This window comes from Acinonyx jubatus, chromosome B1 (genome assembly GCF_027475565.1).
Source record: "Acinonyx jubatus isolate Ajub_Pintada_27869175 chromosome B1, VMU_Ajub_asm_v1.0, whole genome shotgun sequence".
Classification (NCBI taxonomy): Eukaryota; Metazoa; Chordata; class Mammalia; order Carnivora; family Felidae; genus Acinonyx; species Acinonyx jubatus.
The window spans coordinates 142,951,108-142,968,703 of NC_069382.1; the positions used below are offsets into that span (position 1 = coordinate 142,951,108).

The 17,596-nt window shown below is 40.3% G+C and overlaps 1 protein-coding gene across 10 annotated transcripts in view; it reads right to left on the reverse strand.

Moving 5' to 3' along the window:
- Positions 1–17,596, reverse strand: part of LOC106981802 (alpha-fetoprotein-like) — a 55,108-nt gene that overhangs the window by 14,862 nt on the left and 22,650 nt on the right. For 3 of the 10 annotated variants that reach the window (XM_015079971.3, XM_027058182.2, XM_015079974.3), the window contains exons 8-12: positions 15,153–15,367; positions 13,511–13,643; positions 11,544–11,641; positions 9,254–9,392; positions 6,517–6,743 (exon numbers count right to left, since the gene is read on the reverse strand). In XM_015079971.3, the coding sequence (XP_014935457.2) occupies positions 6,517–6,743; positions 9,254–9,392; positions 11,544–11,641; positions 13,511–13,643; positions 15,153–15,367 (812 nt within the window). The remainder of the gene's footprint in view (positions 1–6,516; positions 6,744–9,253; positions 9,393–11,543; positions 11,642–13,510; positions 13,644–15,152; positions 15,368–17,596) is intronic. The other 7 variants (XR_003419862.2, XM_027058184.2, XM_053217254.1 and 4 more) reach the window with 4 other exon arrangements.

Below are 17,596 nucleotides of genomic sequence, written 5' to 3' on the forward strand. Positions count from 1 at the left end.
ACTTGGCCATTCGCAGCTCTCAAGCCTAGCCCAATCAAGCAGTGCCCTCAGGACCTACAAAAACAGCCGTGCCCTGTTGCCCATAGCATGCTGATCCCATTAAACAATAAAATAAGGTATCCAGCTTAACATGGCAGCCCAGGGGACATGCCTCTTTGAACTAGCCATTTCAGCCTCATCCTCTCCCACTCCTCCAACTCTCACACCCCCGCCACCTCCCCCCAGAAATATTAAAAATAATGGCAACGGCCAACATCCTCTGAGTATGCTGATGTTTACTATGATCCAGGCAAGGTGCCATAACTTACCGATGTTATCCCATGTAATACTGTCTGTTACCTTTTTAATAAGGTTCTATGTCCTCTCCATTTTGCATTAGAAACATTCCCTGGGAGTGTTATAGTTCTGGGCACATACAGCAAACCAGGGAAGTGAGCCTCCCTCCCAGAAGGCATGAGGATTGGGAACCACGTGGGAGAACTCATCCCAACACAAGAAGTCAGGCTTATACCTATCCCGTCCCGGAAGAAAGGCTTGGTCAGTGGAAGAAGCAATGATTCTGTGGTTCCCGAACCAAGCCTTCATTGGACTCATTTCTGAGTCACGTGGGATCAGGGTAACTCTTTGAAAAAGCACCGTAAGAGAACTTTCGTTAAAGTTCTGCAAACCATGAAGACACACGCGAGCAGCCCCGCCCTGGTACCTGCTGAAAGGGCATGATCCTGGGAGTCAGGGGAAAGGGCTGTCTTTCTTCTTACAACAAAACATAAAGTAGCTTTGTCATTTCAAGGGATCCAGTCTGCAGCTGAGCAGGCGACAGCAGCCCCTGGAGGGCACGACTGTTCCCAGTGGCCCAGGAGTGGTGCCAGGGAGAGCATGCTTGGAGAATGCTCCAAGGGGGAGGGGGAAGGAGTTTCATAAGCTCTCCCCTGAGGACTCTAGGGATAATTGCTGGGACTGAAATTTGTGGAAGCAGGTAGTCGCAAAGCTGTGCAAAACTTGTATTATTAAATATTAGAACCACAAAGGGCAATTGCGGGAGTGTGCACTTGCATACATATGTGACATATATTCTTATACTACACATATATTTATAATGGGTAACTCTGCAGTGTTGGAATAAAATCATTATGATTTTTCCTTCTCTCTTGTGTACTTTCTAAGTTTTCTGCAATGATTGTGCATTACTTCAATAATAACATAAACCAATATTTTAAAAAGAAATAGAATAGTATCAGCATTTTTTCTACCCAGCTGTTCTGTACATATTTACTCTTCTAATTAGACCTAAACCTGATCCCACTTGAAAGAAAATGCTGTATTCGTTTCTAAGTGCCTCTATATAATTTAAGTCTGTATGGTTAGAGAAATAATCAAAGAAGTTTACCCTACCTTCGAATAATCAGTATCGGTTTTTAAGAAATTAATTAGTAAAGGTGGAGAAATACAGGCTATTTCCCATTGGAATTTGGTGGGTTTTGTCTTACAATATACTTTCCTATAGAAACAATATTACCCATGATGATGAAATTCACTGACCTATCCATGAAAGCATAGGATTACTTAAGTCCCAGGCAATAAACACTAGCTGTCAGGGATACTTATACTGTGGGAATGACCCTATTTCCAAACACTCATTTGGGGCTTCTGTAGTCTGGCTTAGGGCATTCAGCACCAAAAGTCCAGAAGCTGGTATAGGAAGGGGACGAGGTTTACCACTGGTTCATGCAAAATCTGGACTTCTCTTTCCTTCTAATATCATAAAGAGGGCACAGACTTTGAAGTCAAACTTACTTTGGTTCAACCAGTTAGTGTGATGGTAAGTGAGATTCTTAACCTCTCTGACCTTTATAAAAAGTAAATTTGAACACCTACATTGCAAGGTATTTGCAAGGACCAAAACTAACGTCTTAAAGGGCTGAGTACAGTAACTGGTGTACTTAAGGCAATAAATAATGTCAAAGATAATAAGAATGATGAACAATTATAATAATCATAGCACAACTTGCTTCCATTTCAAATTAACGGTTGCTTCCAACCGTGGTTCCCGTCCTCCCTGACTCCCACAATAAATAGTACACAGCTCTCCTCCTATTTATTCACTTATTCATTCAGCAAAGAATTAACGAGCATCTTTACAATTTCCCTGAGGATTTGAGCTATAGATCTCACAGTAATAGAGAAACCTAACGGGAGAGGCAGGAAAGCTCCCTTGTCTATACCCTCCTCTTGTCTCACAAGCTGTGGGATCCAAGTGTGTTCCTGGTTTGGCCCCTCCCAAACTCTCTAGTCTCACCCCCAACAGTTTCTCTCCCTTCCTTCACTTATGCCTGAGTCACCCGGCTTTCCTCTTTGTCCTGCTGGGTGGGCTGGTTTCCAAAGGCACTTCCCCAGAGGGACCAGTAGGGGGAAAACAGGCAAGACTGCTATGTTTCCAGAACACCAGAGAGCAACTGCTTCTTTCAACCAGGAGAAACACTCCAATTGTCCTGGAACCAGCAAGGGGAAGAAAAGGATCCCATTATGAGAAGACAAAAAGTCTGGGAATGAGATTCATAGCAGGGGTATCAGGATGTCATGATATCTCTCCTTAAAACCCCAGATATAAAGGCTGCTGCTTCTAAAGTGGGGGATTCTGTGCCACTTAAAAGCTTGACTCCCTCCCCCCCCAGACTGTCACATACTTGTGACCTGCTTGGAGTTGATTTACCCCTCCTGACCACTTCCTTCCTCTCCCACTCTGATCTTTCTACCTACCAACCCTACTGCTGTTATTTAAAAACAGTTCCCTTAAAAAAATTATAATAAAATTTTTTTTAAAGTTCCCGTAATTCTTTATGTTTTTAGCTTAAAATTTTTAACTTACCTTTTTAAATCTTAAATCCTAGTTTTGATTCTCAGTACCATCAACTTGTTTTCAGTTTTTCATTTCTATGATATTAATCTTTTATTTTCATTAAATTTACCCACCACTTCATTTAAAGCATAGTCTAGTCTTTATATACTATCTTAAATCTTTATATACTCTCTTAAATCTTCTCATTGCCACTCAATATTTTTAACTGGATTTTAAATTCTTTTACTTCGAACTTCTATTTCCTTTTTATTGTCTCTGTCTTATTACATGATCTCAACTCCTACCTTCTCTTCTATCCTGCTGAATTTTTCTTTCCTCTCCAGAAACTCCTTTGCTTGTTTTCCCTTTTGTGTTTTTGCAAATTTATGCTGTGATAGCCAGTCATACAGAGCCCTTGCCGCTATCCCAGGAAGTAAGAAGGGTTTTTTTCCAGCTTGACCCTTGACTCCCAATATGGATCCTCCCAGAATATTCCAGAAATCTCTACATTAACTATCTGTATGCTATTGTTTTCTCCATACAGAGTACACAGTGATTTCGCTAGGACAGGGACGATTCCTAATATTTTATACTTTTTATTATCTAGCCTTTATAGAATAACTCAATGTTTAAGAAATTATAACTAATATTCTAACCCCTTGATTCTGGCACACTAAGAGCTATATGTTGGTAGTTATAGCCAGATAGCTTGGGTGAAAATTGCAGCTCAACAACTATTTACCTGTTGCATTGTCTCATACTAAGTCTTCTTGCCTTCTGAGCCTCGGTTTCCTTACAATTAAAATGGCATATAATGTTATCTCCCTCATAAATTTGTGTGTAAGAATTTGATGAGATGCCATACATAGAGTGGTGCCTATCTATACTCAGAGACTTCCTGAAGAGGAAGAAAATTTGCATGCTAGAAGTAAAAGAACACCTACATTGCAAGGTATTTGCAAGGACCAAAAATAACGTCTTAAAGGGCTGAGTACAGTAACTGGTGTACTTAAGGCAATAAATAATGTCAAAGATAATAAGAACGATGAACAATTATAATAATAATAGCACAACTTGCTTCCATTTCAAATTAACGGTTGCTTCCAACCATGGTTTCTTCTACATTCTCACATCAAGCCTGAACTAAAGAAAGAATGGCTAACTAAATGTCTCAACAGTCTTTGGGTGTTGACTGGGAGGTTTTAAAGGCTAGTTTGTGATTGGCTCACCTTGGAGAACTGAAGAAAGGATTCCAAGGGTCAGCTGGCGTAGGAGTTGCAAGTACTGTGATAAAACAGACCAAGCAACAACCTGTGCTTGCTGCCCATGAGTATGTATTCATTCCAGAAGCAAAAAAAACTTTGCCTCACTTGGCAAGATGATATTGTTGGACCAATAGTATTTAGACCCTGCAAATGCATGTCTTCGAGTAAATAAATTAACTAGAAATACAGTAAGCTACCATTTCTAATGAAGTTGGGGGAGAAGGAACAATGAGGAGGAGGGCTTGCATCCTTTCTCCTGAGGACATGATCAGGGGCATTAGGAGGGAACCGCCCCACCGTCAGGGGTAGGAGTGCTTTCAATGCATCCTGCTGATTCAGGGATATTAGAATTTCACCCTTTGCCTTTTTCTAGAACAGTCACTTTTGGCAACTCCAAATGGGGCCTCTAACATCACATTCACCAGCAGCAGAATTCCTGCTGAGGGAGAATGCCTGGACCATGAGAATACCTTGGCTCTAAGCTCAGGAGCTGAATGGGAGCGAAGAGATGGATGATCAATGCCACTAAGAAAGATAATTCTTTGTCTTCAGCAGCAAGCAAGTAGTCTCTTTACTAAGACCTGACAATGAGTTCCGTTCGATCCGTCTACGCAAGAGTGGGGAGAATTGGAGAAAATGCCAACCGCCTGTGAGATCTTCATCACCTGTGCTGTCAGTGGCAAAGAGCAAATCAGCTGCCCTAAAGTTTTCTGTGCTGTGTGTGCTACTTCCAAAGCCCAGCCCGTGATGCCTCTGTCACCTCAGCCTCAGTCACAACCAGAAATCTAAGCCTCCCAGATCATCTGTCATCATGCTGATGTTTCTATGCCCTTAATCTGACCCATCCCCTGCTCTTTTGGTCCTCTGTCTCCTCTGTAACATGAGGCTTTCTCAAGAAAACGGTCCCAGGGCACCTGGGTGGCTCAGTCCATTAAGCGTTCGACTTCGGCTCAGGTCATGATCTTACGGTTCATGGGTTCGAGCCCCGCATCGGGCTCTGTGCTGACAGCTCAGAGCCTGGAGCCTGTTTCAGATTCTCTCTCTCTGCCCCTCTCTCTCCCCCTCCCCCCTCTCAAAAATAAACATTAAAAAAAAAGAAAACATTCCCATATCCACAGCTTCTCTTCTGAACTTCTCTGTCTTGCTCTAAACGAAAACAGGAGGCTACCCAGAGCACATAACTTCCCCCAAGACCTTGCAAGATGAGACTGTTTTTGCTTGAAATCCACTCACCTTTGTATCTAGTTTTTTTTTACTGCTTTCAATATAACTCCTTCATTCTCATTTGAAAGCCACAGCTCCTTTGAAGGACAAGTTATCAAACTCTGACACCCCTTACCTTTACTTATTTTTGCCGCATATAGAAAGTCTTGTCATCCCCCTCATTTCTGATGACTTCAGACCCAGTTAATCGCCTCTTTTTCCACCATTATCTTGACATTTGTCATTTTCTATAGTTTCAACAGCTATATTAATGATCCACAGTGGCTGATAGATTACAAAAATGGACCAATTGTCCATCTTTCTCTGTATTCATGTCCTTTATGATGTGACTTTCCAACCCTTCTTATCAAGAAATGAAGTCTATTTCCATACCACTTTAATCTGGGCTGCCCCCATGACCTACTTTACAGAAGCACTGGCATTGCATGCTTCCAAACCTGGGCCTCATGAGGCCTCCACACAGCCACTTTCTCCCAGCCGTCATGTGAAGAAGCCTAGGTTAGCCTGCTGGAGGACAGAAGACCATGTGGCCCAGGCCAGCCAGCTCCCAGCTGACTTAGCAGCTGACCATAGAGTCTTCTGAGCAAGCCCAGCTGAGAATGGTTGAGGCTCGCCCCAGATCAACAGACTCATGCAGTCAACCCACAGACCCCATCGCTGACTTCATCCAGAAACCCTTTTACATTAGAATACACATTGGGAAACCCTGTTCAAACGTAAAGACGTTGTATTCTACTGGCAACATTTCTGACCAGTAGGCTTCAGTATTGGTAACAGCAGCCAAATCAGAGTAGCACTTTGCAAAGTAATAACTTATGTTCATAAAATTATCTAATTTATAAATGTTTTCATATGCATTATATATGTATATGTCACACACGCATACATGCATGCACCCACGTGCAAATGTTCCAAATTTTGCATTTTAGGAAAAATACTTTAATGTACTTCTCTGTCAATATTTTCTGACCAATAGACTCAATCTCATTAACCGATCTGATTGGGGTAGCAACCACGATAGCCATAGTTGCAAAATATGCCAACATTCTCAATTCTACTGGACCTCCAACGTAACATTTAGCTGATCCATTCATTATACAATGTTTATACCTGAGCCCAGTTTACCGTTCTCTGTACCTGCTCCCCTGCTGGCAGAACAAATTAGAGAACAAACTAAACAAAGATTCTTACTTTTGCTTCTCAGTTTGGAATTGCTCCTCCCGAGCTTTGCACAAGTCCTCTTTAAGGCTGATGACTTGGTCACAGGATAAAGGTGGAGAAATGTAAGTTCTATCTACCTGCAGATCATCAAAGCATGGCTTCCTGAAGGCATATGAGTCCTCACAGCAGTGACCCACACCAGCATTGATAGGCTCTGCTTCGTGTCTTCTGCATAAAGCTCCAAGAATTAGTTTCGCCTTTCCCAGAAGAGAATTAAAATAAGAGCCATAAGGTTGTGGTCATTTTTTGTTTTGTTTTGTTTTGTTTTTTACTCCATAGAAAATAGGGCTAATAAGTATTCTCAGATTCTGGTTTCTGCTAGTTCATCCTGGATTTCACTGTTTAGGAAAAATCAGGAGGGTCAAGTGCAGCCTGGTTCCCAGACTTGTCCTCCCTCTTCTCATCCTCAAGTTGAGCTCACTTGGACTCCACTTCCAGGTTCCTCTCCAGTCCAGTTTATAGACCAGTGTTGACTTAAGGTTGGAGTTTCTTATGTTCTTTTAAATTAAAATCAAGCCTCAAGTCAACAGCACTGCTAATTTGACTCAGTTATATGACTGAAGCTCAAATCCAATTTGTTTCTGTTTTTTTTGTAAGTGGACATCTATAACTGCCACAGAACTTGGCATATGGTAGATGCTCTATGAATATTTGCCGAATGAATGAATGATGAGAGAAATCCTTGGATCCTATTTCAATTATCTCCTTCATTTTCTGGTCCTCTTCTAAAGCTGTCACCTTGCCTTGCTTCTGTGGTGTCTGATTGTTATCCTGATGCTCTCTGCAAGCCTGCCCATGTGCCTTTCCAAGTACGACTACCCCCAAATCCCTATCATTTAGGTATTTGGGGATGAAGTCATTGAGGCCAATAAGCATCAACATTTCATGTATGAGTTTATCCATTTTAAATGTAACCAAAGAGATCACCTAAAAATAAGGCTTTAGGAATCTAGAAGTCTAACTGAAAGTCCTTCCCCAAGAAAGGCAGGGCACTAGATAACAAAAATTTATAATAAAATAAAAGGGAGACGAGGCTAGATAATAATGTTTTAAATCTGCAATCAAAAAAATTATATTTTATCAGAAGAAAGACCAATTTAGCATGAAAGAATTGTTCTGTCAAGAACATAGGGCAGAGAAAGCTGTCACCACACAAGAATTTAGTAGTGTTAAAATAATACCACTCGAGAGAGACCTGGAGCCTACATCTTGGAGATGTGAGCATACAGGTCCCTAGAGGGATGTTCTCCATTGTGAGGAAGACATAATTTATCATTCTTCACTATAGCCTGGAAGAAATATCCCTTAAGACTATTCTTTCCCTTCTTCTGATTCCATTTGCACTAGTCATATCCTAATTCATCGTCACAAGTATTCTGATCCAGGAAAAAGTGCAGTCTAGTTGTTAGGTCCAATTATTGCTGTCATTGGAAAGACATTTCTCACTGTAAATGAGCACACTGGTATTCTGTCTAATAAATTTAACACTTGTGAGTTTGGTGTGAGATAATAGAAAATATAAATATTTGATCTTTGACCCTAGTTCCTGCCAACCGTCTTCCAAAACCCTTGTAAATTCCTAAGTGATAAGAGCACTAGGGGCATCTTTTGTCCTAATGAGGCAACTCTGTGTGGGCTCGTGGATGGGCACTGGTCCCCAGAAAGACAACGTAGTGATTAGAAGCTTGGAATTTTAAGTCCCCCCCATCCATTTTCCAGAGAGGAGAGAGGGCCTGAAAATGGAGTTAATAATTGATCATGTATACATAAGGAAGTTTTTATAAAATCCCAGCAGTATGGGTGTTGAAGAGCTTCCAGGTGGGTGAACCCATCCACATACTAAGAGGGTGACACACCCCAACTCCACAGGGACAGAAGCTTCTGCACTCAGGATGCTCCCAGACCCTATGTATCTCTTCCAGTCCTATGTATCTCTTCATTTGGAAGTTCACCTGTATCCTTTATCATACATTTTACTTATCCTGTAAACTTAAGTAAGTATTTCTCTGAGTTCTGCGAGCTGCTCTAACAAATTAATCAAACCTGAGGAGGGAGTCATGGGAACCTCAGATTTTATAGCTCACCAGTCAGAATCACACAGAATCACACAGAATTACAATTGGACTTGTAATTGTTATCTGAAGTGGGATGGGAGCAGTCTTATAGGACTGAGCCCTTAACCTGTGGGATCTGACACTATCTCCAGACAGATGGTGTCAGAATGAGACAAATTGTAGGATACTCAGCTGGTGTCACACAGAATTGCTTGTCGTGGGGGAAAACACTTGGTGTCAGAGATGTTGTGAGTGTGATAGTTATGTAAGATTAAAGGAGAAACATGGGAAGAAGACTAGTTTGTTGCTGTTGTTTTCCATACGTTCGAGTTAGTTTAAAATCAGCATTATCTTTGAAGTTGTTGGCAAAGTCATTTTTGTTGACCTGAAAATCCAAGAATTAGACCGTAGGGTATGATCCAGACAAAGACGTGTTGAATCTGATATTGCCACCATTAGGGAAGTGACAGTCTTACCCCTGCTGCTAATCAAGACAATTGGCATGAGTTGGCCTAAAAGAATTTCTCCTGGGGACAGAAGTATTATGCTCCATTGACAGTTCATGAATGTGTCCACAAATATGAGATGCATTGCTGGAGGTTGGGGATTAGGACTTTAAGAACAGGCAAACATGAAGTCACAGATGTGCTTACCGAGTCCTCCATGCAGACAAATCGCTGCTCATCTCTCAGTGGGCAACATTTGGTGGCAGCAGCTGCCATGTTCTTCGTGAATGTAACCAACTCTTGAGCAGATAGTTGTGGGACTTTCTTAGTATAAAGGATTATGAGCCTGAAAGAATAATTTCCTCTTACTCCTGGCAACGACTATGTGCCAATGATGAAGAATTCTAGAGTTTTCCTTAATATTTGACAAGCTGTGGTTTAGGCTGAACAAAGCATTAAACTGGGTTTAATTCTTTTTAATCTTTATTCCAATGGCCCAATAACTTCATCAATATACCTGGAATTCTCTTCTCACCTCACACATTGCTCTACCCTGATCCACCAAAGATACTAGGACAGCTAATTTGGATGACAGCTTCTGAAATAATTGTATACACAGTCCATTAAAGATTGCATTGGTTGTCTACAATGTGTAGGAACAGGGGCCTACAACAATGATCAGCAAATAGTGCCTACTCTCCTGGGGCTCACGCCGTACTGGGCAAGATAGCAGGTACCCTTGAGGTAGTGAGGGGAGTACACAGTGCTGTAGATACACATGGAATGGCAAGCAGTCCCATCCCAGGCAGGTCAGGTAGCCTTCCTGGAGGAAACGACATGTGAGCTGAGATCTAAAAACAACAAAAATGAACCAGGTGAAAGGGAGTGCAAGTGGGAGCCACTGAATGTGATTTTGGTTTTGTTTTGTGGGTTTTGTTTTGTTCTGTTTTGTTTTGTTTTGTTTTGTTTTGGAGGGGGGGCAGGAAATTGGGAATCAGAGCAAGAAAGAAAGCTCAGTTACAGAATCAGAACTGCATTATTTTTAGGGTAATTATAGTTGCCATGTAAAGAATGAATGGAGGTGAGCAAGAAGCAATGTGAAGGAAGAAGCAGTTTGAAGACTATTCCGGAAATTCAGTTGAGAGACGCTGATACCCTGAACTAGGAAAGTGGTGAGAACAGAGGGACATGAGAAAGATTTTTTAAGGAAGAAGACTCTTACAGACCCAGATGTGAAGACAACAAAAAATCAGACTCGATCATTGCATTTTATATTGAAATGGAGTCAGGGAAAGAATTTAGTTGTAACATCCAATGAAACAAGCAACCTAATCCAGTGGTTCTCAGAGTGGGACTCCTAGACCAGCAGTATCAGCAGCCCTGGGAACTTACTAGAAATGCACATTCTCAGGCCCCATCCCAGACTTACTGAATCAGAAACTCTGGGGATGGGGCTGTATTTTAACAAGTCCTCCAGGTAATTTTGATGTATTGTAAAGTTTGAGAACCAAAGATCTAATCCTTAAGCCAGATATTTGCAACCAAACATAACATAGAAGTAATAAGCCAAATATTCTCTCGGAAAGAATACGTTTTTCTGGATCTATTATTCTGGACATCTATTTTAAGCTCAATATTATTGGACGCTCTATCAAACTGATTTTTTCCCCAACACTCTGCTTCTAAATAGACTATTACAGTAAGATCCTAAAGATTACTAAAAATTGGTTTTTGTTTTTGGATATACCAATCTTTTAAATACAGTGGGTTCCACCAGTCTCTGCACACAACAGGTTTATGTATTCTCTCCGGCAAATAGCTATGGTATCCATTCATCTCTGCCCTAGGTGCTGAAAATACTAAATTTGCTATAGGAACTGACTTGAAACTGACAAAGGGACCCTAAGTTAGATTGTTGTAGCTTTGACTTAAAACTGCAGGCAGGGGTGCACAGTCAGCTAAGCGTAGGACTTCAGCTCAGGTCATGATCTCACAGTTCATGGCTTGGAGCCCAGCATCGGGCTCTGTGCTCATAGCTTGGAGCCTAGAGCCTGCTTTGGATTCTGTGTTTCCCTCTCTGTCTCTGTCCCTCCCCCCGCTTGCGCTCTGTCTGTCTGTCTCTCTCTCTCAAAAGTAAACATTAAAAAAACCCTGCAGGCAAAGCCCCCCAAACTAAATGTGTGAGGGAGAGATATGAGGGAGGGGTGTGAGGGAGAGGACCCTGAAGAGACTGCAGGACGGGAGTCAAGGCCTGCTTGGTTCCCTAACCTGTGGGTGTTGACCAGAATTCTGGAAACTGGCCTGGAGAGCCAGGTAAAGGCACATAAGTCTGTGTAGATATCTGTATTATTAAAAGATAGGTTAATTTTGAACTCACATTTTCCTTGGCCTCTGACATTTTAAGGTTGGTTGTAGACTCATAGCAGCTCTCAGCATCAGGAGTTAGCAAAAACTCACCAACAAACATATAAACCTGGACAATATCTTGGAAGCATACCTGTCATGGAAGTTAGCATCTCCTAATTTCTCACGTAAATCACAGTGATTTTTTATACGCTCATGGCTTTCACCAACCACTCTTTGGAACATCTCTTTCTGGAAAATAAAGATAATCAATGTTTATCACTGTAGCAATATATCTTGAGGTAAGATTGCAAAACCGTCTTCTGTAACAGTTTAATGTAACTGTTTTCCTAAATCCAGGGCTTTATTTACTTAGTGAGTTTGCAAATCTTGAAAAACATGTTTTGGTAAAGCAGGAATGTCCATGTACTTTGCGGAGAAAAGAAGTGGTACGAGATTGATGTTTAGTTTCTGGTGTATAAACTCATTTGTGGGTTTAAATGGCGTATTTTATAAGAATAAGGCAATTATTCATCAAGCCAAAAAGACATTCCTAAAGGTAGTTTATAAAGCTAAGTTTGATTGGTCAGAGTGTGTTGGTTATATTTAATAAGACAGCCTTTTTACATAAACAGCACAGATAAAGAGATATAGATATAGGAATAGAAATACAGATACAGGGCACCTGGGTGGCTCAGTCGGTTAAGCATCTGACTTCGGCTCAGGTCATGATCTCACAGTTATGAGTTTGAGCCCCGCATTGGTCTCTGTGCTGACAGCTCAGAGCCTGAAGCCTGCTTCAGATTCTGTTTCCCTCTCTCCCTGCCCCTCCCCCGCTCACACTCTGTCTCTCTTTCTCTCTCTCAAAAATAAATAAATAAACATTAAAAATTTTTTTAAGAAATAGAGATACATATTAAGAAGTCATGGTTTAATAAAAACATCTACCAGCCTTCAATATAGTACAGCACTCCACAAATACACATTGAAATGAATCAAATGGAATTCTCAGAAGTAACCGCAAGTTCAAAGAGTTCTTCAGCCATGCACATAAAATTCCAGTGGGAAAATACAAGCGACCTTCTAACCTTAACTCTTCAGTAGGAGGACTGGTTATCATCTTAACCAATCAGACCCAGTGCACCTGATCCTAATAAGCAGTGTTTGTTACAGTGAAAATGTTACCAGATTTGCAAACTATTTACCTGGATTTAACCCTTAGCCTTGTCCTTTACTGCCTGTGTGATATTGAGCAAGTCTTTTAAACCTTCTAAAACTCAATACCGTCATCCAGAATACAGTTAATAATTCTGGCATTACCTATGTCACTGGACTGGTGTCAGGACCAAATAGGACCTGATGGTAAAGTCGCTTTGTAAACTCTAAACACCCACGCTCCTGTTATTAACGTTCATGCTTATGCTATTATCATAGTGATTATTGTGGAGGTCTACTGGCTACAAAAGGGTGCTCACCTACAGGGGACTAAATTACCTTCATCGATCTTTCTCTCTAGAAACAGAAAGATGGTAGATGTACCTGCTTGGGCCCAGACAGGACAAGGGATGCCTTCAAGCCTCCACCAGCACCCCACCCTCTGTAAACATGTAAGCCACTGCTTAGATAACAAAAGCCAGAGTCACTTGGTTCCTGGTAATCCGTGGATAAGTGATCACCTGGTCAGATCTGTAAGGTCACCTGCTTTTTTCATGTCAAATGCATAACAGAGCTACTGCCTGTAAACAACATCATCTGGCCTGAGATAAGGATGGTTTCCGGGACTGCTTGTTGGAAACTGTCAACCTTCCCATACCCTAATACACTGTGCTTTAATGCTGCTAGCTACTATGCCCAGGAGACACTCATTAAAAGAGGAGATTGCACAGAGAAGGTTTCGTGAAGCACAGAATGTACAAGACAGGGATTCATATAGAGAACTGTTACAGTATGACGATGTGGCCTTTGGTTTAGAGGAGAATCACATTCCTTGTTCAGTGCTCGCAATTAACAAGCATATGCACAATCATTTTACAAAATAGGACACTACTGACAGCACTGGAATTTTTCTCATGTTTGTAATCACTTGTGAGTAACAAGTTAAACAATGAAAAAGGAATTTACCCCATGGCTATAGCATTCCAGAGGATTTTCTAATTTACAGCATTTTCCCAATAAATTTTGATATACTGTATACACTCTTAAAATCACAGAAAGTGCCAATTCTGAATGTCTTCTTGAATATTCATAAAGAAACCTATATCCATATGAAACAGACAGTAAACAGTAAAATTTAGAAGTCGTGAGTTTTCTCTCAAAAGCCAATTATGATTATAAAATTTATTCAATATTGTAACTGATTTTAGGCATTTGGAAACCTTGAGAGGATGGCAAGGAGGTTTTACTGACTTCATCTTGAGAGAAGGAAACCAAGTCAGTAAAATTATGTGATTTTTCCAAAGTCACACAGGAGTGGGTGTCAGATTCAGAATCTGAAACTAAAACAATCTGCTTGGCTGATGGGTTCCTGGCACAGGAACTTTTATGAGAAATTAATTTCAAGTGTTTGAATGAGAGTACATTTTTCTCAGGCATCTTTGAGGCTAGATTTTATAAGTATTAGAATTTTTTTTGAAAGAAAGTGCCAGCTAGGTATTAAATCACCATCTTCCCCTCTTGTCCAGATAAACATTCAAACCTGAGTAGCCCAAGCATAAGCTACACATTCTTCTGTGTTACAAGAAAGAGAAATTTGGACTCTAGGATATTTACAAAGGAATCACAGAATCACAGGAGGCAAACTTATCTTATCCAGTCACCTCAGTTTATAGCTGGAACACTAGAGCCTGAGGAAATTAAGTGGCTTGACCTACATTCCAAAGCTTATGCATGACAAAACTAGACTTGGAACTCCGGTCTCCCAATTCATAGTTTAATGTGATTTCCACTAGGAAGGTGAGCCTATCGACTTTTCCAGTACCAAATGCAAGTTTAGGAATGAGTAGTTTCAGGCAGTGACATTTACTTTTATAAGCCGTATCAAATGTAATTTTGGAAATATAGCTAAAGTCATTCTACAAAGAACTTTGAAGAAAATTCAAATTCTTATGCTTTGTTGGAGTTTAGTTGCTTCAAATAATGCTTCACAAAGTGACTTTGGAAATACTTCAATCGCACAGCAACATTGTTTTAATATTACATATTGAAATCAGTTTGTCTTGCACAAATTAGTACGCATTTCTGAACGGACACCGGAGATGTTAATAGCCCATCTCTCTAATCTTTAAATGCCCCACCATGGCTTTGGTAATAGGTATTAAATTAATTAGAATAGAAGAACTGACCAGGTATTCCAATCTGAAGCCCTTAGAGATGAGTCCCTTAGAGCAAAACTTGCAAACACTTAACCCTCATTGTGTTCTTAAAAATACCTGTATTAGTCATCAGTATTTAAAAAATCAAGCGACTTCCAGCTTCTTTCAAAATGCAGTGGACCCAACAGCCCAAAGCCTGCGTTCCCACATGCTAACAGGTGGCTGGAGCTGTGCAAATAACTGCCACCTTTTAGACTCCACAAAGCATCTCCTCTGGATCACCGTTCCCACGCAGCCACTCATTTACGTCATGGGCCAGCCTCCGTCATCATTCAGGTTTACAACATTTCCCCCCAAAATGCATAAGTATAGCATTCCATAAGTAAGATTTTACAATATACATATATATATATATGTACATATATATATGTACATATGTATATATGTATTACTCTGGCAGGAGATCATCTTGCTTGTCGATGAATTGCTTGCATACAAATCGGTCTTCTGTAAACCTGCTGAGTGGCAGAGATGAAAGATCAGGTTTGTCATCATTTTCTGAGTTGATAATGCATTCCCCTCGGAATGGCACGGACAGTGCACAGCAGGGAGTGATTTTGCTGGATAGGGCCGACTGTTTAGAACAGGTATCGTTCATAAGCTGGCTCTATAAAACATGAAAAGGGTAGTTATTTTTGATGACTTCATTCTGAACTTATTTATTTTTGTTGTTCTTGCTAGAAAACCAGAGAAAAACTTGGCACTCCTTTACTCTCGGCAAATTGAGAGACTGAAAAGGTCATTTATAGTCAATTGTTCTAATAAGGAGAGCTGCTCTGTTTGATCTTCCTCAAGTGTCACAAGCTCTTTCAACATCTCTTGCACTTAAAGGGAGACAGACACAATAATAGTGTCCATGGTTAGCCCCACAAAATACAAATGAAGAGAAGAGTTTTATTGTCCTGCTATTGTGGTTATTGTTTTAGGATTCCAGTTTGGAAAACATTTTGTCTCTGTCATTCACCATATATATTATCATATTGCTATTATGTTTACATATTTAACATATTTACTTACAAATATTATGTGTGAATGATATTTACAAATATTACATTTTACAGATTTACACGCAAATATTATGTGCGTGTGTGTATGAATAAGCTAATCTCTCTACACTTAAGAAACAATCTAATTCGAGAGTCAAATAATTAAACAACAATCATAATGCAGTATAATAGAAGTTGTAAGAGAAGTGTATATGTGATGCTTTGGAAGAGAAAAGATTGGCAATCCAGACTGGATGGAGTCAGAGTGAAGATCTTAAACAATTTGAGTCTTGATGGACAAATAAACTTAGCTGGAAACCAATGAAAAGGAAGAACATTCTAAAGTTATTCATCTTTATATATAAAAATCTTGGAAGTGAGAGAATATGACATATTTGGGGAAATGATATATCGGATATTTGGGGGGTTTTGAGAAAATGTAGTTGAGAAATGATGGAGAACAGTATGGAAGTTCCTCAGAAAGTTAAAAACAGAACAACCCTATGACCCAGCAGTTGCACTACTAGGTATTTGCCCAAAGGATACAAAAATACTGATTCAAAGGGATACGTTATCCCTGATGTTTATAGCAGCACTATTTACAATAGCCAAGATCTGGAAGCAGCCCAACTGTCCATCAATAGATGAATAAAGATGGCATGGTATAAGTATACAATGGAATATTATTCAGCCATAAAAAAGAATGAGCTCTTGAGGAGCCTGGGTGGCTCAGTTGGTTAAGTGCCTAACTTTGGCTCAGGTCAAGATCCTTTGGTTTGTGGGTTCAAGCCCATGTCTGACTCTCTGCTGTCAGTGCAGAGCCTGCTTCAGATCTCTCTCCCTCTCTCTCTGCCCCTCCCCCACGGCGCTCTCTCTGTGTCCAAAATAAATAATTCAAAAGGAAAAGAATGAAATCTTGCCATTTGTAAAGACATGGATGGAGCTAGAGCATATTAAGCTAAGCGAAGTAAGTCAATCCGAGAAAGACAAATGCCATATAATTTCACTCATATGTGGAATTTAAGAAACAAAACAGAAAAACATAGGGGAGAAAAAAGAGAGGGAAATGAGGAAATAAACTCTTAACTATAGAGAACAAGTTAACGGAGGGGAGGTGGGCAGGGAGGTGTGTTAAATGGGTGATGGGGATTAAGGAATACACTGGGTGTTGTATGTAAATTCTACACCTGAAACTAATATTACACTGGATGTTAACTAACAGGAATTTAAATAAAAACTTGGAATGGAGAAAAATAATAGAGAAAAAGAAAGAAAAAAGGAAATTATGGAGCTTGAACCAAATGAATGATTGGGCAGACGTAAGAGCTGACGCATAGAATTGACAAGATTTTCATAAACGATAATTAGATTGGAGGCAGGGGGTGAGGTGAGGACGAAGAATCTAGAAGGGTGTAGGACACTGAGGTTAGCACTATTTACTGAAGTTAATATTCAAGAGAAATTAACAGATTTTAAGAGAATAGCCGAAAAGGGACACCAAAGAGTTAAGATGTTTTAAGGCATCTATTAGGCATCTGCATGGAGATTTCCTCTAAGCAGTTAGGACTTTAGATTAAGGACTCAGGCAAAAAGAAGAAAAATGAGCAAAAGGTCTAAATATGAAAGTAGTAAGTTGAAGCTATATCAACAGGGTCACACTGAGACTGTTAGGGGAGAGTCTGTGCATTAGTTAGGTAACCAGCAGGCTTTCAGTGACTTACTAGAAGTAGGTTTGTTCCTTTCTTAATAAAGAAAGAATGCCTTGTGAGAAGACAGTCATATTGCCTCCAGGCAGTCGTTGGGGGTAGGAGTATTTCCAGGCTGACAGAGGCTATGTCATCTTGCACCTG